This window comes from Camelus dromedarius, chromosome 3 (genome assembly GCF_036321535.1).
Source record: "Camelus dromedarius isolate mCamDro1 chromosome 3, mCamDro1.pat, whole genome shotgun sequence".
In the NCBI taxonomy this organism is placed as follows: domain Eukaryota; kingdom Metazoa; phylum Chordata; class Mammalia; order Artiodactyla; family Camelidae; genus Camelus; species Camelus dromedarius.
In genome coordinates, this window is record NC_087438.1 from 35,163,409 (window position 1) to 35,186,041 (window position 22,633).

Sequence of the window (22,633 nt, forward strand, 5' to 3'; positions counted from 1 at the left end):
ATTCTACAGTCAGCCAACAGCTGTTAAAGGTTTGAAACTGAAGAGCGACGTCTGAATCGTGAGAGTAGCGGACATATTTTGAGGACTTTCTGTGCTCCAGACACAGTGCTTCATGTTTTCTATGCGTTATATCCACGTAAATCTTTTGGGAGATTTTGAGGTAAATTCTCATGATCCTCCCTTTGCAGGTAGGAGGTGAGCCCCAGAAACCTAACTGTGAGCTCTTAGAGGTGTCCCTCACCCCAGGAAGCTGCTCTTGTTGGCTGAGTGCAGATGTGCAGAGGCTGTCAGAGGAGACTGGGCTCGAGGGTGGCTTTGGGAAGAGCAGGTGAACTGGAGACACTTGGCAGGCAGAGGGGTAGACTGGGTGAGGGGTGGCTTTCCCAAGGCATCTAGAGTTCCCTTTGAAGTTTTAAGATTGGATGACAGAAAGTATTGATGCCAGGAATTGAAATAGGCAGGTTAAAACAAGGAGGATTAGAGGGAAAGAGAAGGAATGGGGCTGAAGGGAGTCTTAGAACTCCTATTTTCTGGGCCTTTTATTATCTTTAGTTATATTGACATTTATGATTTTCACAAAAGCCACCTATTGCTTGTGATAAGACATCTTTAAATACTAATAAATGTCAATGTGTTTTATGAGTTGTACTTCATGTGTATTTTAAAATAATATATTTCTAGGTGCTCTATTGTGTCTTTAGTTGGTTATTTATGACTAGTTCGGGAAGTCAGATGTGGCCAAAGCGAAGACTCATAGCCAGTGGAAACCTGGTCTCTGCCAGTGTGAGGAAGCAGGAAAACCCCAGGGTCAAGAGTGTTCTTAAGTTTGAAACAGCTGATTTAGGAATTGTCCCCAAAGCTTAGTGATCATAAAGTGATGCAAAGTGCTGGTTGTAAAGGTCACAGCCACCAGCACTGAGGAGAGTGATGAGTGCCTTGCTGCTCACCACGTGATGCCACCATAGCCCAGGTAGCAGTTTGTGACACCAGGGTGTACCATTATAATTCTGTTTTTTAAAAGTAACTTGGGGAGGGGGGCATTAATTAGGTTTATTTATTTAATGGAGATACTGGGGACTGACCCCAGGACCTCATGCATGCTAAGCACACACTCTGCCACTGAGCTCTACCCTCCCCCTTTATCATTACAATTCTGAAGTTAAAAACTAGACATCACTTAGGAATAATACTTGAAAGCAGGAAATAGATTATTTGAAAATATTCTTCCAACTGTAGTACTAACTTCAACTTTCAGAAGCGTTCGTGGTAATCAGGAATCCTGGCTTTGGGCATGTAGCTCACGTCTCCTTGGTTTCTCTTCTGAAGGACCACCTCACTCTCTCCCTGACCCGCGTAGAGGGGCCTGTGAGATTTATCTTAGCTTGGGCCTCCCTTTATCTTCCCAGAGAAAATAAAAAAAGAAACTAAGATTTTACCTTTGGTTAAAGGTATTTTCCAGAGTTCACGTTTCTCTTAGGTCCAAATATGTTTTGTTGTATGTCAAAGGTCATTGAAATCCAGAGTGCTGGCAGCTTGCAGACATATCTCATGCCACTTTATTTGTACAGACTGATATTCATGCACGTGTGGAAACAAAAGAATTAGGAAGTTAGGAACTGTGAACTGTAGACCTCAGCTGCCAACAGTATTCTCTGAATTTAAACCATTACATGGACTCTATTTTACAACATCAGTTGTTTTTTCAGGTTTTATTGTGTTCATGATTATTAAGGATAGTTTTTCTACCTTATTTTATTATGATTCTGTGGGTATAAAATCTTTAAGGAAAAAAATGATAACATGCTTTTCTTTTCCTATCCTCAAATTTTAAAGTCTTTATATTTGCTTGGCCATAGACAAATTAACATTTTCACCATCATATCCAGACTCTTCTGAAATAAAAACACACAAAGTTTACAGAATTCTCTTGAATCTATTACTTTAGTATCTTTATCATGTATTTAATATTAAGTACAAGCTGAAACACAAGAACCTTTATTATATATAAAATTTCCTGGCAATGAACAGCTTGTTTTACCAAATAAACCACAAGAGATATGTGGTTTCTTTCTTTATTTTTGCAACAAAGTGAGCTATATGAATGTATGTACATAGTGAGTAAAAGTAATCAAATGTATTAAGATGTTGTAAACTCAAGTGAATGCTTTCATTCATACTAAATGTCATTCTGCCCTTACACTTTTGGTGATTGCCAAAAGGAGCTATACGGGTTGCTTAATTAGAATATAATAAGGCTTTTTACCTAGAACAAACTACTTCTTATGCTACCTTCAGGACCAAACCAAGCTTCGAAGCCTGAATTCTTTAAGTGATTAACTTTTTCATTATGAAGCAACCAGTTTTTTGTTGTTATTGGGTGGTTTAGGGTTTTGTTTTTTTTTTTTGCAATTTACTATCCTTGTTCTGACTTTTCCCCTCCTTTGAAAATGACTCAAAAGATCTCTTTGTGAATTGAAAATGAATTTTAAATTAATTATATCTTTGAATTTTGATAGTTCTTGGCTTTAGGGACATTTAATCCCTTCAAAAAGTTGCTTTCACTGAACTTGAGTTCAGTAGTACTGTTTGTGCCATCCAGAGTTGATTAATGCAGTCCCAATCTGGAGCCCACTTAGTATGACTAGATGCCAGAATAGAATTTTGAGGGCCTAGAGGTGGTTTATGTGTTGCTTATCCCTGAGATGAGGCTTCTGGAGGGCTTGGCGTGGTGCACTGTGTCCTGGGGCTGGTACATGGGGCTTGGAGATCTCAGGGTTGAGGTAGCCCCAGTCAGGCAGGTACAGGGAACTGCGTGGGCTGGGAAGTTGGGTGGACCCAGGTTCATGTGCAGCTGACACCTTTAATAAAGTTATGAACCTTGCCTAAGCCTCCTGTCCACCTCTGGAAATGAATTGCTTTTCTTTGGAGGTTAAAGAGAAGAAAACGAGGCATGCAGGATGTAGACCACAGCTTTGCATAGAGCAGGTGCTCACCTGAGACTGTTTTGCCTGGATGGATGGCCATCCTACCTCTCTCTGTTACATGGATGTTGGCCTGTAGTTTTTGAGATGTTTTATTTAAAAAAAAAAAATCAAAAAGTAAATGTTGGAGCAGAGAGGGGAGGGAGGAATCAACAAATGAGTGGTTGGAGACCAAAGGGAGGAAAGAAAGGGGAGGGGAAGGAGTTAGGGGGGTGGTAGCAGGGACCCAGAGGGTGTGGGTACCAGTGATGAGAGGATGAGCGTGAAATAGGCCACTTTGACCAAATTAGCATTTTCTTTCAACATTTTACATGTACAAGGGAATGAAGAAAAACAGGTCTAGTAGAGTCTTGGGCAACTTCTGTGCAGCTGTCTCTGTGCCATTCAGCCTGTCTCCTGTCTGTCCCTCACACCAGAGCTTTGGTTTTCTGGGGCAGGGCCCTGGGAAGACAGAAGATCTAGTTAATGTTTTTGGCACATTTATGATTTCAAAATTAAATAAAGTGCTTGCTTTTTTTTTTTTTTTTTTTCTTTTTAAGGGAGAAAATGTAGCCTTTGGATCCCTGTTGCTTAGTGACTGGGCCTTTTGTATAACTGGGTCTGAGGAGTGACAGAGAGAGCCTACTGAGAAGAGATTTGGTTGAGGAAAGGAAGGCAAAGTTCAGGTGCAGAAACTGGTGGGTTGGGAGCCTCGGAGCAGCCAGCAAGCACAGGGGCCCTGAGGAGGTGGGAGAGAGGGGCTTAACAAAGGAACCTGAAAGGAGGCCAGACAACTTCTTCAGCTGCATTTAGGGCCCTGCTTGGTGAAAATGCCTGAGGCACTTCCGTGGGGGGGGGTGGGGAGTTGTGTGTTCATTTGTTTGTTTTGCCCCCTGCCTCATTTTGTTTGGTTAGAAGTTGCCAAGAAAGTGATTTCTCTCTGTAAATCAGAAGGAAATGATATAGAAGAGTTTAGGGTAATGTGACTGCATTTGCTGGTGTGCTTTAGTTTAGTTCACAGCGGGTTTTTAATGTGTGCTGATTGACTCCATGACACCAGAGCGTCATTGCTGTCATTTTAGAAAAACCAAAATGGCACTGAGATTCTTCCTGAACAGTTTTATTGATGGCAAGCTGTGTAAGTAATGTGATGCTTTCAAAAAGAACGCTGACTTCCTGGATTGTAATTAATCTATAAAATGAGTTTGTTTGAGTTTGAGCCCTTCAAGGTTATAACATTAATGAACCTTGTCATGTGATTGAATTCTTTATGTTTAATTATTTTGTGTTCGTCCCAAACATGCATGATATCATTCCTCTAAAATTGAGTGCATGTGGATTGTGAACTGGGATGCTCCTTCCAGCCTGAGCAGTCTTTTAAAACTCTGCAAGGTGGCTCACTTTGATAAGATACCAAGTAAATGGTTGGAGAGGGGTAGGAGTGAAATTGGGATATGAGTTCTTCTGGGTTTAATGACTGGGAAGGGGGCAAAGTGTCTTTCTTTGGGCCTGGGCAATTGCAGTAACGATAAAAACAAACCTGTTAGGAATTTTGCATGTACAGTCAGCTAAAAATGCCAAAGGAGCCCAGGAGATTTTGTTAAAAACAGGTCCTAAAGCAGAGTTGAAACACTGGTTTAGTTCTCCTTTTACCTCTCCAGATGTGGAAAGAGAAGAACCCTTTTTAACAGAGTGGAGCAGAGGCCCTGCGGGGAATGTGGAGTGGAAAGTGACAGGGCTGGCAGGCAGGTGGGAAGGGTGAGTTCTTTGCCAGGAATTAGCTGTGGGACTTTGGACCAGTCATTTAGCCTCTTGCTAGAGAGACTGAGAGAACTATACCAAAATTTTTTCTAAGGCCCTTATAGCACGTTAAAAAAAAAATCTGGGACCCGCCTCTGCCCTTCTCACCTTGGAATCAGCACCCAGCTTCCCCAGTGGGTACCTTGTCAGGATGGAGTGATGAATGAGAAGGAAGTCTTTGGGGTTTCTCCTCTGCCCTTTGGAATAAAGGTTTAGGGTGATCAGTTCCTGGGTGAACTTCCTATCCTGTGGAGAAATTCTAATAATTTGCCCAACTAATTTAATAATTAGATTGAGTGCTCTGCTGACAGTCCTTCCTAGCCTGTAAGCCTTTTTAGGAGGGGGTGTCTCTGTGTTCCTTTCTGCCTCCCCCACAGAAATCCGACTCAGCCCCGTATCCTGGAGGGGAGCTGGGCTACTTTTGCCCACTTGGGAGCACAGTCATGGATGTAGTGGAAATGTATTGCCCCACTTTCATCAATACTTTTTCCTGTACTTCAGATACACTTTAAGAATTTACTTTCAGCTGCATAACGTGGGGAGACTGCACCATTTCATGGTACCTTCTTGTTATTTTGTCTTGTTATTGGTTATTTTTTAAAATGAAGAATATACTTATTACTCTGTATTGTCAGCCCCTTCTTATTTAATGTCAGAATTTAATACTTGTCTACATTTTCTTTTCATAATAAAATCCTACTCGGCCCGTATGTTAGTCCATATGTCTGTCTGTTAGCCTGAGAAACAATTTCATGGTTATGTGCTTATATTCCCATTTTAAATGTGTTTCTCTCTGATTCCTCCTATTTTTAATTTTCTTTCATTTTAAAACTGTTGCCCTATCCATGAGTATTACAGGGACTTTTGTTTAATCCAGTAGCAATCACTTTTCACCTTGGGCTTTATTGCATAATTTCTTTCTCTTATTCTTTGATTTTCCTTTTCTGTTTTGAAAGAAACAGTAATGTGATGTTTATGAGAGGAGGAAACTGGCAGGGGGGTAGATTTTTAATTAAAGTACTTAAAAAGTACAGATTTTGAAAACCTTTGCCTATTTTTCTATTGGTTGCATGACAAAAATGTGTGTTTGATTTGTTCTTTAGATATGGGACAATGTTTTTTAGCTTTTATTTACACTCCTCCTGGGTTTGTTAAAAAACACAGTACAGCTAAGGGAATATTTAAAAGATGCTACGATGTTTTGTTACGGCTCTGCAGCTGGTTACATTGTACCTCTCCAGTTGCTTCTTAAGCTACAAATTAATTTTTAAAGCTATCCTAGAAGTAGCAAGCCTGTAGCGATCTGACTCTGCCCCTAGTAGTTTTCTTTAACTCTCACTCCTTAGGGGCTCGGCCTGATTGAACATATGGTTATCTCTGCCTTTCTTATGATATTTAAAATTTTAAATATGAAAAATTGTGAAGGGTAGAAATACATACAGATTTTTCCCAGTTTGAGACTTGGCAGATCAACTGTGAGAACTCAGCGATTTGTGATAAAACCCAAATTCTAGTTCTAGTAGTAAAACTATTTTACTTACATCTAAGCAATGTCTATAACATTATTTCTATTGGGAAAGTATGTTCCCACTTTGGTCTTGAGAGAACCTAGAGCTTAGTACAGTGGGTAGAGGTGCAGTAGAAGGAAGCTTTAGGGAAAGTAGTTGTTTGTCACTCCCCAGGTGTTTAAACACCTTTGCTGTTTGTTTATTAGATGGATAGCTTGAGCTGTTTAAAGGATGCCACTTTTTTTTTTTCTGTTTACTCCCAGACAATAAACCGGTTAATTAACTCCCATAATTAGCTTACTGAATGACCTGACTTTATCTTTCTCATAAGGAAAACACACTAAACCCTTACTGTTTGTTAAAATATATAGCACAGACTAACCAGAAGGTTGTAAGAGGAATATTTTAAAACAAAACAGTTTTCTTCTTAAAGGAAATAATACTTTTTAGACTTTGAGTGATCGTTTATAAGAGGTAACTTACGTTTGGGGGGACTTGGGGCTGCAGGGCTTCAGGGTTGTCATCCTGAACTTGAACAGCCAGCTGCTGTACTCCTAGGAAAGAACCTGGTTGCTATCTCTTCAGCTCAGGAACTCTTGTGATTTTTCAGAAAGTATATCGCTACCAACTTGTTTTATTGTTAATCATCTTTCTTCTGAAGGTGGATCTGGGAGGAAATCAGTTTAGCTACATTTTAATTAAAAGAGGTTGCTGTTAAGTTGGCTCTGAATTCATGGGTGCAGTTTTGTGGAGACAGTCTTCCCTGATTACACCTAGCACCCCCTTCTACCACAGTTTGCACATTTATAGAATGCTGTTTAATACCTCCATATGCTGTTTTGTATAGCTCTTTAATAGTTTCAGGCATGTAAATCTTGTCACCTCAAAAAAGTAATTTGAGTCCCTAAAATAGGAACCGTGTCTCTTTTCAAAAATATATTATGCCCCATCCTATCTTCCTGCTCCTGTAATCCTGATGCATTTTGTGCATGGATTTGAATTGCATTAAGTGTGTGTTGAACCAAAATTCCAAGTGAAATTGACCTCTGGGTGCTTACTCTCCTCAGTGGTTTGTTCTGTCCTTCCTAGTTTGTAAAAACAAAAAATGTTTTTTCTGAGATGTTCATTTGCACCAGAGTAAACAGAGACAAAGCCCATCCTTGTATTCCTAAAGAGATTGTGTGCTACTAATTTGGGGGCAGTTCTTAATTTATTTAATTTTCCAGGAGGATCTAAGTAGAAAGAGAGGGTGGAGAGGGATAGAAAGGGCCCCCTCCCCCTATGTAAGTTTGAGCTTAGATTTTCAAAATACTGAAATATGTGCTGCCTTTTCAGTGTTTTGTCTTGTGGCTCCCTAATCACGTTGATAACAAAGATAAGAAAATCAGACATCTTATAAATATTAAAAGCCTTTGCGGGCATAATTAGTGATTTGAATGAGGTTAGTAAGATTCCAGGGGGAAATTTTCAAAACCTGTATAGTTTCTTTTACATACTCACAAGGCTTCTGAATTTCATGTCAAAATAAAAGTCAGGGGCCCTGGAAGGAAGGTGAGGAGGGAGGAGGGCAGTGCAGGAGCCCAGCACTGGTGCAGGGGTGGGGAGGCCCGGGGTCAAGGGGAGGAGAGGGAATAGCTGATCCTCAATGCCCACCCTTATCCCCAGAACGCTGCTCACTGGAGTCCACCTTCCTTTTTTTGCCCATTCAGGCTCCAGTTTCTTTTCTGAATATTTGGAGTTGGAGCGTTTGCTTTGAAGTTGGTTGCGCACTCAGATCCCATTTCCACCTCTTACTGGGTTACCTACTGACTTTGAGGCTCACAGAGGTTGGGTGGCTTTCTCAGTTTCCTTATTGTAAAATGGCAGTAATGTCAGCTGCAAAGTTGCAGTTGGGTTTGAGTTGGTACATGGAAAGTGCCTCGAGAATATTGTGGCTATTTTGGGCAGCTACTATTTACTGTTTATCTACCCCATCCCCGCCCCCCCATCCTCAGCACAGTGCCTGGCACGTAGCAGGCCCCCAGAGCATTTTCCCTTGTGACACAGTCACATCCTCTTGGAGAAAGCATATTCTACTCCCGTGCAGAATTCCGTGCTGTGGTCCTGTTCCACGTGACCTGGCTGTGTGCTGGTCCTCAGTATGCTTTGTGAGGTGGCTTCCTTGAGAGCTCGGGTGGGGACTTGACCACTTCAGCGTGTGAATCCCCCCGTTCCAGCTCTGTGCTCTACGTCAGGTCCTCCATAAACGTTGTGAAACTGAGATTCTTGCCCCAGAGCCCAATTGTTGGGGCTCTGTGTTACTTAGTAAAATAAACTCATAGTTGGGAGAAAAGTGAGTCTTAAATTCTCCACTCCTTCTATACGCTCAGAAAGCTCAAAGGTGTCAAATGCCAAAGAGTCTTTAGGCCTCAGAGAGATGTAGGCTGTTGTGATACAAGGTGTGAAACCTTCAGACTTACTCATCTTTAAGTTGGTTTTTATAGGTGCACATCTGCAGTTCTATGTAACAGAATGTCATTTCTAAGAATACAGTGACCTCATCTGGGGTCTTACAAGCTGCAAGTTCATTGACATTGGTGGAGCTCGGGGCGAGGTTTCCAAGCTCCTCTTTGCTGGACTCCAGCAACTCAAACAAGCACTACTGGCAGCAGGTCCTCAATCCAGGCCACGGATGCGCGGAGGCGCTGAGCGGGCCGGGCGCCGCGGGCCTGCCCTGGGCGCTCCCACAGCGGGCCCCGGCATCGCGGGGACTTTGCTCTCTTGACTTCCTGTTCTCTGTCAGCCATTTAAAATATATATTTGATAACTTTATGTTCTCAGTCCTCTGTATGGTTTTTTTTTTCTGTCTCATATGCTTTCCTGGTCTCTTCAATTTCAGTGTTTGTACATAAATTGTGAGTGATACTTGTACAGATATAATGAACATAAATTTGCTACAAGAAATTACTGTTACCTCTCGCTGAGGGGGAGCGCTCTTTCTCTGTTTAATGTAGACCACAAGCAGGCAAGTTTCAGTGCTTCTGTGTCTTGTGCACTCTGGGGGAAGTGGTAAGAGGGCCGCACTCCTTCAGGGTGTGAAACAGGGGTCTTCTGTAGCTGTGTTAGCACGAACAGCTTTCTCTGTAGCAGACCCCACATCGCTGCTGCGGAGCCACAGGGAAGCAGGGTGCTCTCTGCTCCAGGGCTCTCCTGCTTGTCACGTAAAGATCTCTTTTAGAATAAAGAAATGAAAATACAGACACGTATATAAGTGTGTGTCTTTAACATTTGTTATGGTAGGTTTTAATTTCTCAGGTCTTTGAGCTGTGCCCCCCCTTCCCCACAAAAACACACTGTTTAACCTCTAAGCATTTTATTTAATACTAGGTTTACCCTGTATTATTTTGTAAATTTGAAGAAATTTAGAAATAGGTTTCTCCCCTTGTACACTTCATCACTGGCTAAAAGTGAACATTTCCAGAACAAAGCTTCTCAGCGTCCTCACTGCCTTCTAAACAGGCTGCCTTTCCTGTCACCATGTCCTCAGACAGCCAAGCCAGGGGTTCTAGATGTGTTCTCTCTCTTGTCTTTCATCATGGTTTAGTAGAATGGGTGCAGTGTGGAATCAGGAAATCTGAATCCTTGAGCTGACTGTGCTCACGTGATAAGAGCTTTATCATCATTCATTTTTGAGAACCTGTATATGGTCTTTATTTTTACTTCCCCCTAAACATCCTCAGCCTTTTGTGTCTTCACGTGGCTATGCTTCTGGTGGAGGGTCTGCCCTCATGTGGCACCTGCCAGAGTGGCCGTCCCCTTCCCTCCCCCTTGCACACACCCTCTGGTGACATTTCTTGACTAGAAACTCTGGTACCTCTGGCATCATTCCCTGGCCATCATAGGGCCAATTCAAAAGTCAGGTCTTTACAGCTGCTAACGAAAAGGAGGCAAATTCTTACTTCAAAGGGCCCTCGTGCTCCAGGTATGGGTCTCCTGACAGAATGTGGAGTCAGAATCAGGCATGTGCACAGTATCCCCTCTTCACTGCCCGCAAGACACAAGCTTGGCCCGCCACAGTGAGGGCGGCCTCCCCCTGTAGATTGGCAGCATCGCCAAGCCCCCTCCACGACACAGCATGAAAACACAAGCTGAGTTGGTGCTAACATGTTTTAGTGTCTAGTTCTGGAGTCTTAGACAGTAATTCTTTAGTGAGACTTTCCCAGGAAGTGGGTTTGTATCCTCTGTGGAGTATTATTTTTATAGATAATTCTCTTAATATGCGTGCATGTAATGGTGTCACATCCTTTTTCTTAAGAATGTTAAAAATGCAGAGTTTCTTGGTTTGTCTTTTTAAGGACAGTTCCTTATTATCTTTTATATATAGTAACTCTAATTGGAAGAGATGAAACATACTGTTGCTCTTTGGTCAATGGCAAAACCTAGTTTTAATAGGGGAAATTGCAGTAATGGAAGTGTTTTTCAGAAACTTTGCCGGATTTCTTCTTTTTAAATACATAATTACAGTCATCCCTTTAAATTCCAGAGGACTTTAAAATAGTTTAGGCAAATATTTATAATGCCCAAGATTCTGCTTACTACATAGCTGTACCACTGGGATACGTATATTTTTTAATTATTATTTTTTTTAAACTACAGGAGCTCTTACCAAAGTAAAGGAGAGTAGGCGACACGTGGAAGAAGGGAAGATGGAGGTCCAAAAGGCTGATGGCATTCAAGATCGCTGTAACACTATTTCTTTTGCCACTTTGGCTGAAATTCACCATTTCCATCAAATTCGAGTAAGAGACTTTAAATCACAGATGCAGCATTTCTTACAACAACAAATAATATTTTTCCAAAAAGTGACGCAGAAGTTGGAGGAGGCTCTTCACAAATATGATAGTGTTTAATGACTGGTTGTTGGATTGTGGACTTTTTTTCAGTTCAAGGATAATTTCTACAGCAGAATAAATACTGCTATCAAAGAGCTATTGCCAACTATCAGCAGTGGTACAAGGATGGTTTTGTGTTCAACTGAAACTCGGCTGAATATATAATTCTGTAGGAAAGAAACAGTTAATATGGTTATATAATAGAAACAGTACCACACATTGTAACTAAATTATACTATGTATGCCTACACTACCATTGTAACTTTTGGAATAATGATTATACTATTTGCCTTATTGCTTTTTGAAGTATGGGTATTTTAGTGCATACTTTGTAGACCTCAAAACCCACGAAGGGTCTCAAAGAAGCTGGCTGGGTAAAAGCCTGCTGAGGATGCCTTTTTACTCTCTTAGATTGGGATTACTGAAATTCAACCTGTTCTCTGTTTACAAACTCCAACTAGAGCAGCTATGCGACTTTGTGCCTTTAGACTCTTGGTTTTTCATTTCTGCACCCTGCCCCCACCCCTGTTTCTTTTATTTTAAAGTAACCACAACTTTTCTGATTGAAAGAGTGAAAGGCCAGTGTACATAATGACAAACTGCCGGGAACCTCCTACTGGCGCTGGGGGCGGGCTGGGAGGATCAGCTGTCATCAGCTTGCCCAGCGAGTTTTGTCTTCTGATACACGCTGGTGAGCGCAGTGGAGGGAGACGCCTGCTCATCTTTGGATATAGTGTCTGTTAGGGAAGAAATGGTGCCACTCTGTTCCCTTAGATGCTACAGTAGCATAGCCTCTTCACTCAGGTGTCGTGGAAACTTGGAGTGGAGATGGAATCGAACATGTCTTATAACCTGGAGAAGGAGTCTAATCAGCTGGGGACATGAGCACAGAATCAGTGACGACACACACTCAATTTTAGTTCTTAGGAGGGTTTTCTTTTCCTTTGTTTTTCTTTTTTTTTTTTAGCTTGAAGATTTTCTTTTAATATTCAGCGTGATTTTTTTTTTAATGGATCTACACTGTTAACTGATTGAGACTCCACTGTGATTCACTCGTTTACTTAATCAAAAACTTTTCAGGGATGTCTGTAAAATTCAGTGTTATACGTGATGAAAAGTAGTGTTGGTTGATCTAAGGAGGGACCAGAAATAATTTCTACTATTCCAAATGCTGACAGAAAAAAGTAATTTTTTTTAAAGTATTGGTAAGCCCCCAGGACATTTAACCTTTCAAATTATTTTGAGTATATTCTTTTATTATTATAAGGGAAATACAAATGGCTAATAAATACCAAAAAAGATTCAAAAGCAGCTTAATTTAAAAAGCACAAAGAGGTTCTGGCTTGAAACACCAAAATCTCAACGTTTTTATAGTTGCTGAGCTCAGTAATGTGATTCTTGAGTTTACAGATTTAAAAATTGTCACTGAAAGATTAAAGTATCTACTGTTTTTGATGAAGTCAAACGTATGCTGCCTCAGAAATCCCTGGGTATTGAAATGGTAACATGGAAGTAAAGAGGTCAGTTTGAAATGTTAGTGAGTCACACTGATTAAAAGAAAAGGGTCAATTTGCAGGTAGTCATACAAAGAGAAGGTTATTGAAGTGAATACTCAACAGCACATTTACTCTAAAAAGTAATCTCACATGGGTTGAATTTTTAAGATCAGAGTATCATAATTTTGATCAAAATTTTATACCTTAGGTAACTTAGAGCCAGATTTAACATCATGTGGCTTTGTCTCTACTACCGACATGTGGAACTGTAACCAAATACGTTGTTCTCTAAAAAGTAACTTTCTCCTGTTGATTGCAAAATGCAGTTCTATAAACAAAACCCATCTATATAAATGTTAATTTTATTACAGAAGTTTGGAGATTATACTTATAGCATTTAATTTAAGTTTGAGTCTATTGGACAAATAAGCAGTATGCTTGTCAAATGATTTGAAAATCAGTTTTATTTGCCTTCTTTTTTGATGGTGGTTTGACTTTTTTTTTTTTTTTTTTTTTTCTTTTAAGGAGAATCACTAAACTTGTGCGATGGTAGCATGGAAATTATCTGAGGTGTCTTGTATGATTGTGCTTTGGCCAGGGTGGACATAGCTTAAATTATAAAAACTAAAGATGAAAGAACAAGAAAGTATAAGTTCATGCTGCCTATTTAGAAGGAAACTTTCATTTTTCATAACTATATAACATTATAATGCCACTGATTCATAAGGGGTTTAAATTAATTCTGTGGGGTAGGACACCAGAATTATTAGTGTTCATTTTCATCTAAGATCTTTATTTCTCTAACGTTCTTGGTCCTATTGAAACATTTCAGTATACAAACATACTGCAATGTTAATACCCAAGAGAAAAGCCATCATAATGTGTATGCTGGTCATTATGATCAGAGTGGTACAATTTTTTAAAATAAACTATCATGCCCTTTATGCCATTATGTCTTTATTTCTGTAGTTTATAATTCTGATATATGGTGTATTTAGAACAGGAGGGCGTCCTCTGGAGCCCGGTTTTAGTATTTTAGTGACAAAGTCGTTTATGTGCTGCAGCTATAATGCAGTGAGACTGGTTCTCCAGCCATACTTGGGAACCCCTTTGCTCTTCTAGGCTGTTGTATCTGAAGGAACACTTTAAACCCAGGAAAAGGGAACACATTTGAAAGTGAAACAGAGAGTCAGTGCTTGTTGGCTTTAGTAGAGTTGTAACTGGGATTTTCTTGGGCTTTAGCGATCCAGTTGTCTTACATTTATTCATAAGAATACAGCAGATTCTTAAATACTGATTTTTAATTGTCTGGAATTTTGCTGCTGTTCTCACCATTAAGGACTTGAAAAATGTTTTAGTCTCTCAAGTCAAGCATGTAAAGTTTATGTATAAACCTTTAAATGTCATTCTTTACTAGGTTCATTGCTACAGCCATTTTTTCCGTTTATGCCTTCATTTCCTCAGAATCAAATACTGTGTATGATTCTTTTAAATCCACAAGCATTATCCAGTTTTCTCATTTCCAACCTTATCTTTGGCTAACAGAATAAGTAAAACAGGGTACTATTTATTTATAGACTAAAAATGTTGAATATTGTTTCATTTCCTTCAAAATGTTATGATTAGTGCAGATCAGCCATGTTTATCTTTTAAAAAATTAACAAAGGTTGCTATATTTCTCAACTTCAATGGAATATTATAATTATTTATTCTCCAGTAGTCAAGGAGGCATTTATTTACTGTGAAAGACTTAAACAGAAAAATAGAAGCGTGTGTTGACTGTCTTAAGCTCCCATCTGCAGTTGCTGTATAAATTGTTCACAAAACTCTGTAGTAAGTTTTGATTTAAAACCATAAACCATTTGGGTGGTCCCACTGAGTACCTGCTTCTGTTACTAACTTCAGTAACTATTAAGCATATAGCAGTAAATTGTGAGTGAGATGTTTTGAAATAATAGATACCATGAGTCCAGCACCTGACACATAGTAGGTACTTTAAATAAAGTACTTCACACACTGTATCTGTTGGGGACCGTCACTGTTGGTTGCCAGAAACAGGCCAGCTCAAACTAGCCTAATTTGAAATGGAAAGGGTCATGGATGGGTACAGGGACTGGTGACTCCCACACGTGGCCAAAAGTCCCATCTAGAAGTAAGCTTGCCCTCTATGTGGGGCTTTGTAATCTGTCAATTTCTCTTCTTTATGGGTCCATTTTATTTATTTTTCTTCCTTTGGCTTGGCTTTTTCAGCATCTTCTAATACATCTAAAACAACCAAGCCATCTTGTAGTCACAGATTTCCTTGGGCCAGTGGTGGACACCTGACCAAACTGGACAAATCAGCTGTGGCCTGGACAGGGTGGTGGTGAGGGTGCTGAGAGGAGAGGTTCTCTTAAAGGGTGTGTGAGGGTAGAAAGGAAACCACAGGAACTAATGTCAAGTTAAATGTTTAATTTCACTTGGTCAGGGTCAGAGTTACCCTTGACAAGCTCCCCTTGGTCACATGTAGAAGCAAGAGAATTCCTCACGCAGTAAGCTCTGGTGAGTTTGAGAAGTGGTGAGTAGACTTCTGGGCAGAGTACAGAAGGGTGCTATGCTAGGGCACTGGGGGCGGGGACCTGGAAAGACCCAGCTGAGGATCTGCCTTTGCCCCAGGCCTCTGAGCTGATGCGCTGTGAATCTGGGATTGGGTGACGGCTAAAGCCTTTCTAGGGATGACGAGTTCTTCCTACTTGGCCCTGATTCTGAGGATGTCCGAATCCCATCATGCTGGTGACCGAGATGGAACTTCTAAAAGTGGCTTGTTTTATTAGACAGTTCAGCTTCCTTGGGTGAACTTGTACCCAAAGTCCATGAAGTTGTCTTAAAAGGGTTTAGAAACACACAAGATGTATGTTATACCTGGAAATGATTCCTAAGTTTGAAGTGGCCACATGCACCAGATTTTATTTTTCTAGTGCTTTAAATTTTCAGTCACTCCAGGAAATGGCTCTCAGGGCTTAATAGCTGCTGAGTTGTAGGACTTCTCTGGGAGCATAGTGGGGAAGCTGATCCAGCACATCAGTGAGAAAGGCACCGCATTGGAGCCAGGGGTCACACCCTAGCTTCTCTACTCTGAGTGACCTCAGGCAACTCACCAGCCCATCTGTGAGCCTACTGAGATTTTATTGAATTATTGAGAATATTAGATTAACCAGTATGTATAGTCCTTAACCATTTGGCAGTATTCCCTTCTAAATAACAACCATAGGAAGTGATACAAATTCCAGAAGTAGGTACTTAGTAAAAGATAGCAATGTTCCCAAACATTGTGTGACCTTGAGCTGGCCACTCAAGCTCTCTGAGCCAGTTTTCTATCTGTAATGGGAAATATTGCGAGAACTGAATGACACAGGAAAAGCCCTGAGCCCAATGCATGGCAAGAGTGAGAACGATAAAGATCATCTGTGATTATGTGAGAAGGCATGAGATGAAGAGTTTAAATAATAAGAACTTCTGATCAGCTGTAAACAATCCACACTGCTGTCAGCCATGGCTGTCTCACCTTGCACCTTCCTTTACCAGCTCCTCCATCCAACCTGGCCTCTGGTCCAAACTCCCCTCCAGATTTCCAGAACCCTTGCATAGCATCCTTGCATATTCTGCCTAAAAGCCTAATTCCCTGCTTCTCAGACTCACCAAACTCCTGCTGGGTGGGTAGGGGCTTAGCTCTCCAGAGCCCTGTGCCATAAGGCTCCCTACTTGGTCTTGAAGTGCTAAATACCAGTATGTTTGGGAGGCTGTCCTCTAGTTCAAACCAGAATATCTGAAGAAGACAGCTCAGAATTCTGTTTTTGTTCACCAAATTAATCATGATTTTATTGACATCTGCTGTTTTCACACCTTATAAAAAATATGTACTTGAGGCCTAGGACAAAGAGAGGCAGCACACAGCCCTGATCTCATGCCATGCAACACATTTCTAAATGACAATCATTGCCTTCACTCTGGGAAGCTGAATTTAATGCCTCTGAATGGCTTTGTGAGCAACCATGTTCTGAATCAAATAAAACATCGGTATAGACCAAGTTTGATTAGACAACACGGTGGTTCTGCTTTTGTTAAACCTAACAGTTTTAGAAAATGCAAAGTTTTAGGTTTTGATTCAAATGGTTCCCTTAGGGAGAAAAATCTTTTTTAAAAAATTGGAGTATAGTTTAGGATTTAGTAAATTAGATTCAGCTTAAAACCTTTGATGTTTTAATCTATGTGTTGGTGTTCAGCGTCTGTAGTTTTGATCACTTTTTAATGCCCTGGCCTCAGTTTGTGAACTTGTTTTGAACCAGCTGGAGTAGTGAGGTGCCAGTTGCATGTTCAGTACAAGGCTGCAGCTGTGTGAAACCAAGTCCATGAGCTGTGTCCTTTATCTGAACCAAAATACCTATGGGGAAAGCAAAACCTATAATTCTGGGGGGAAAAAGATGGGGGGAGGTTCTGAACAAATGGTGCTTTTTAATGGCTCCTATTCTAGAATCCATGGGAGGAAATTTTGACTTTTTAGGTACCCATCGTGACAGGCAATCCCATGATAAATTACACAGTTATCTGAAGGATTAAAAACCATAGGTGTCAGTCTGAAAAAAAAAACAACTTCACACACCAATACAGAATTCCCCCACTGCCAAAAATTACATGACAAAAAGAAAAGGGCAGAACAATATTTTATATGCTACCCTTTGAGTAAAAGAGAACATAATTATATTTGCTTATATATGCCTAGATTATTTCTGAAAGTAGAGGCAAACAATAGGTAACAAGGTAACATTGTTTGCTTTGGAGTCTCGGAACTGGGTGGCTGTGGGGTAGGGTTGGGAAGGAGATTTTTATTTTATGCCTTTTTATATCTTTGAATCATTGAAGAATGTATTTTCTATTTTAAAAATAAAAATAGTGAAAGATAAATGTTAAAATTGACAAAGGGACTAGTCAAAAAAAAAAAAAAAGTAAAAAGGAGGTTGGAACAATAGCTCTGTGCCAAACCCTCTGAGACCTGGAAACAGATTGTCCAAGCATAGGAGGAACAATCTCATGCAGACAATGGACTCACAATGGTGACCAAATCAGTCGTCATCATGTTATTCCATGCTGAAATCCAGCAGCATTAGGAAGTGTACTGTTACAAGACCGTGTAAAGTGTACTGTACAGAGAGGTGTGACCAAACCATAGTCTGTTGCTCTCTGGTACAGGTTATTCTTTTGTCTTCCTCCTTGCCCTGTGAAGTCTTCCAGCAATGCTCTAACCCCTGTGTCTGGCCCCTTCTCTGCACTCCTGTCACTTTTGTGATGACATTTAGCAACTAAGCACCCATAGATCCTGAGCTGATTTTGATTTCTTTTTCCTACCACTTACACATCGAGTGTGTATTCTGCTCTAGGTATGGTACTATTACCTACCATTACATACATTATTTTATCTAAGGAACTCACTTACAAAACCACTTGACAGACAAAGAAACGGGCCTCTTGACATTCCGTGATGGTCACAACAGCCAGAAAGCGGCAGAGCTGAGATCTGAACCCACGTCATCTGACTCCAGGGTCACCTGACCCCATAGCTCTCATTACTAATCACTTTACAACCTACTTGAGGACAGAGGCACATGCCCTTGAGCTGAAGAGGAGGTGGTGGAATAGTCCGCCTGAGGACCAGCACTGTCTCTGTCCTCATCTCCCCAAGACCCGGCAGCGTGAGAGGCGTGGGGTGTAAATGCAGGAGAACTGTGCCTCGAGAACAGAGGACCTCTGTGACTCACCAGAGTTGCGAATCCCACTAAATTGCATTTTATGAAAGAAAATGGCAAAATGCTAGCCCTCTGCGTTTGCACCACCAGCACAAGTGACTGGCCTTCTCGGGAGGGCTGTTCTCCACAAAGACCTGTGTCCTGGTTCCAGGAGAACGGAGGCATTGGCCGTAGGAGGAGATTGGTGTGGCCAGCTGAAGTGCCCGCCTTATTCCAGCTGCGGGCCTGCTTCTGTGCAGCCGGCTCCATTCAGAGCCATGCCCAGACCCAGGACCACAGGTTACACCCTACCCAGCCCTCTGTGATCGGCTGTCATTTGACTATCAAATCCGTATGTGCCAGTTTGCTGCTGTGTGTTCTTCCTAAACACAACTGGCAGTTTGAAAGGTACAAGCTGAGCTCCAAGAATCAGGAGGAAAACTGGCCTCTGAGCAAGTGGCCAAGGGGTGTCACAGGTCAAGACCAGGAACTTACCACCAACAGAGCCATTTAGAGACTGAAGCGTCAAATGAGATGAAAAGTCATATATTGTCACTCTGATTCTTTCACTCCTTCAATACGAAAACTTTGAATGGAACCAGACTACAAGCCTTCTGACTAGCACATCCTTTCCTGCTTTACCCTGTGGGAAACCAAATCATCATTAAAAAGTTGCTGTGAAAAAGGGAATTACCCCAACATCAACACATTTGAGTCACTTACCTTCGAAAGCTGGATGAAGCCATTGGCACAGTAGAGATATCCTGGACCCTGATTCACTTGTTCAACAAGTATTTACTGAATGCGTGTTTTCCAGGCATTGTTTTAGGCACTGGGAATACAGCAGTGAACAAGACCAACCAAGACCGCAGCCCTCACAGATGGACACACTAGTGTGGGAGACATAATAACTAAAAGTACTTGTGAAATAGATGATATTTAGAGGATGGAAGTGGCATATAGAAGAATACACTGGGATAGGTTGGGGAGTATGAGCAGTGAGAGGTGGGAGAATTTGTTCCTTTAAATAAGGTGGTCGGGACAGGCCTCCCAGCCTGGTGTAAAGACCTGAAGGACCTGAGAGTGAGCCACGTGGACACTCAGGGGAAGAACATTACAGAACATGGACAGCAAGTGCAAAGGCCCCAAGGCAGGAGCACACCTAGCAGGTTTGGAGCACAGCAGGGAGGCAGTGTGGGATGGGGGTGGGGAGTAGGGGGTAGGGGTAGTGGTGGTGCGGGGCTAAGTAGGAGGAGAGGAAGCCTAGAGGTAGGAGATCCAGGTCGCAGAAGGCCACATATAGGCTGTTGTGAGGACTTTGGCTTTTACTTTGAGTAAGATGGGTGCCCTTGGAGGGTTTGAGTGGAAAAGAGCACGATCTGCCTTATATTGTGACTGGGTGACTTTAGCCCCTCGTTGAGCGTGGCAAGGCAGAAGCAGAGAGACCAGTTAGGAGGCTTTGTGATAATCCAGACATGATGGGGGCCCACACTAGGATGGAGGCAGTGGAGGCTGAGGACAGTTGGGTCGAGTCCCTTGATCAGGGCCCTTGTCCCCAGTGTGGAACTTAGCAAGCACAGGATCAATGCCTTCCTTGTTTCCTAAGCCTCCATGGCTGATGACCATCCTTTCTGATTGACAAATTCTTACTTAACAATCTATCTTGCTGATTCAAGAGCCATTCATTCTCCTTAGCACGACTCTTCTATTAAGTATTGATTTTGTAACTCAACTCTCAGAGAATACTCTTTCTTATTTTAAGTTCCTAGGGGCCACTCCATCACTGCCCCCAGGTACAAGAGCTGACGAGAGGTCTGACACAGAAAATTGACTTCCATGGTTCTGGGTGCACACGCCTGTATTTCAGCAGTAGATGGGCCACCCTGGTCATGGCCTGAGGGTCTTGTCTCGCACTCGGTGAGGCGGTGTCTGCCTGGTTGCCACGGTGCTACCTCTGACTCATGCTGGTATCTGCAACGTAGAGGTTGAGGCCCGGAGGTTGTTGCCTCTCTGTCTACCCTGGGGACCTCCTGCACTGCCTGGTCAGGATGCTGCCAGTGATATTTGCAAACTGAATTGACAAACTTTAACAGACTGTTCGTGATTCCCTTGGATTCCTTCCCTCTCCCTAATGTGTAAACACTTGACGCACTGCTCTCCATGACTGGGCCTCCACTGTGCTTTGTGCTCTGCCTGCTGGCGGCCCAGGGGGCTCCTGCAGTACCACGTCTGTCCTTGCTGAGCCTTTTTATTGAAATTGCCTTGCTCCCATTTATTCATCTGTTTTTTGTTATTGTTGTTTTTGTTTTTTAAACCATTCCCTGTCTTTTAATAAATATCTGCAAATGAGTTGATAAAACTTTAAAGGATTCCTCTCTCAGTCTCTCCTACTTTCAGTTATGGGATGTTTTGACAGTGGCTTTACATTAGGATCACTTAGGGAACTCTAAAAAGTATTAAGATGCCTGGATCCCACTCTTGGCCAACTGAATCAGAATCTAGAGAGTGGGGCATAGGCTTCAGTATGTTTTAAAACTCCCCAGATGATTCTGATGTACAACTTGGCTTTTTCCTTCTAGTCAGTATAAACAGGGCCTGGCACCAGAAGGCTGTTGTGGCTTCTCATTCACCAAGGCACTCAAAGGTTCCCTGTACACGAGATCTTACAGAGAGTAAGAACCAAGGAAGGCATTGAAAGAAGACAACGTTCCTTATATAAATTCAAATCTCTGTTCCATTCGCAGAACACATGGCCTGTCATGAATGATGAATTAATACAGTTTTAGTCTGTAATCCATTTTGAATGGCACAGTTTTATGTATTGTATTTTGTATGTGTTAAAAGCAATGGTCTGTTAAATATGAATGATTAAAATATACCACAAAGTGTTTTTTCTTCTTTGATACGTCAGGGTTTTTAAAGAACCAGAAGTGGTTCCAGCCTGCCTTGGGGCCCAGGGGCTTTGACCTGGAGGGAAGAATACAGGGCAGGGACTCCCAGGAGCCTGGGTCTTCCTTTTCTAGCCCTGAGACTCCAGGCAGGGCCCTTAATCCTCTTGGGAAAGGAAGGTTTTAGGATTCTATTATGAAAGTGGGGAAACTAAGGTTCAGAGAGTATAAAAAAATCTCATTATGTAAAAGTCCTTGTGTAGGGTTTTAAAGTTTACTGTCTTCCCAAATGCCACCCCACCCACACATCCACACTGGACATCGTGTCAGCTAGCCTTTTGTAAGCTGTTTCCTCCGCTGGGACGGCCTTCCAAGTCTTTTTTGTCTGGCTGAATCCCACTCCTCCTTTGGGATTGGGTTCAGGCACTTCCTCCTGGTGGCTGTCCCCGTCCTGCCCTCCCACCCAGGCTCGGTGAGGTGTCCCTCCCTGTGCTCACGCCTCCCTCTCGAGGTACCCACGCCTTCCTCTGCTTTGCCACGTCTTGCACTTTGTATCATTCTCTTGCTTCTTCTCCCTTCTCTAGTCAGTCAGCTTTCTTTATATTTTCTAGTGTTTATTTATTTGTTTGTTTATTTTTTCTCTTTTTTCCCCTATATTTTCCAGTGTTTAACACGGTACTTAGCATATTTATAGGTTTATCGTAAGAAGGAAATAAGACTGGGTGGCTCAAAAGTACCACAGCCTCGGTGTTGTGTTATACTTGCTATGCATTTACAATTTATTAACTGGAATCTCTTTACTATATTTTCCCTCTCTTCTATTTTAAATTGATCGCCAAGCCCTCACCAAAACCAGACAGAGGTTACCTCTGGCAGTTCTCCCTTTGGCAAAAGCCTGAAGCCTCTGACATCCATGGTTATGATGCAATATTTTGTCAGGCTTTTATTGATGGGTGCTTAGGTTGCTCTCAATTTTCTTGCCACAAATGATGCTGCAGTGAGCAACCTTAGTCATTGTACTAGTTTCCTATTGTTGCTGTAACAAATTGTCACAAACTTGGTGGCTTTAAGCAACACAAGTTTTATAACTGAATCACTTTGCTGTACACCTGAAACCAACACATTGTAAATCAACTACACTTCAATAAAAATAAATTAATTTAAAAAAAGCTACACCTAGTTATCTGCTGAATGTTTACCAGTTTTTTAGATTGCATGGATTAGTCTGGGATCACTTAAGCTTGAAACTCACCCGGTGTGCTCCCTGTCAGCAAAGCAAAAGCTTCCTAACGGCCACTGTGCAGACGTGCCAAGGGCGTCCTATTCGAGTGAGCTGCCTGGGAAGGCCGTC

The 22,633-nt window shown here is 41.7% G+C and overlaps 1 protein-coding gene across 3 annotated transcripts in view; it reads left to right on the forward strand.

Moving 5' to 3' along the window:
- SNX18 (sorting nexin 18) overlaps positions 1–22,633 on the forward strand; it is a 64,130-nt gene that overhangs the window by 11,918 nt on the left and 29,579 nt on the right. The window contains exon 2 of one of the 3 annotated variants that reach the window (XM_010977775.3): positions 10,904–21,282. The exons of the other annotated variants lie outside the window; for them this stretch is intronic. Coding sequence (XP_010976077.3) covers positions 10,904–11,157 — 254 coding nt within the window. The 3' untranslated portion in view covers positions 11,158–21,282. Of the gene's footprint in view, positions 1–10,903; positions 21,283–22,633 lie in introns of those variants that run through there. 3 annotated transcript variants of the gene reach the window in all.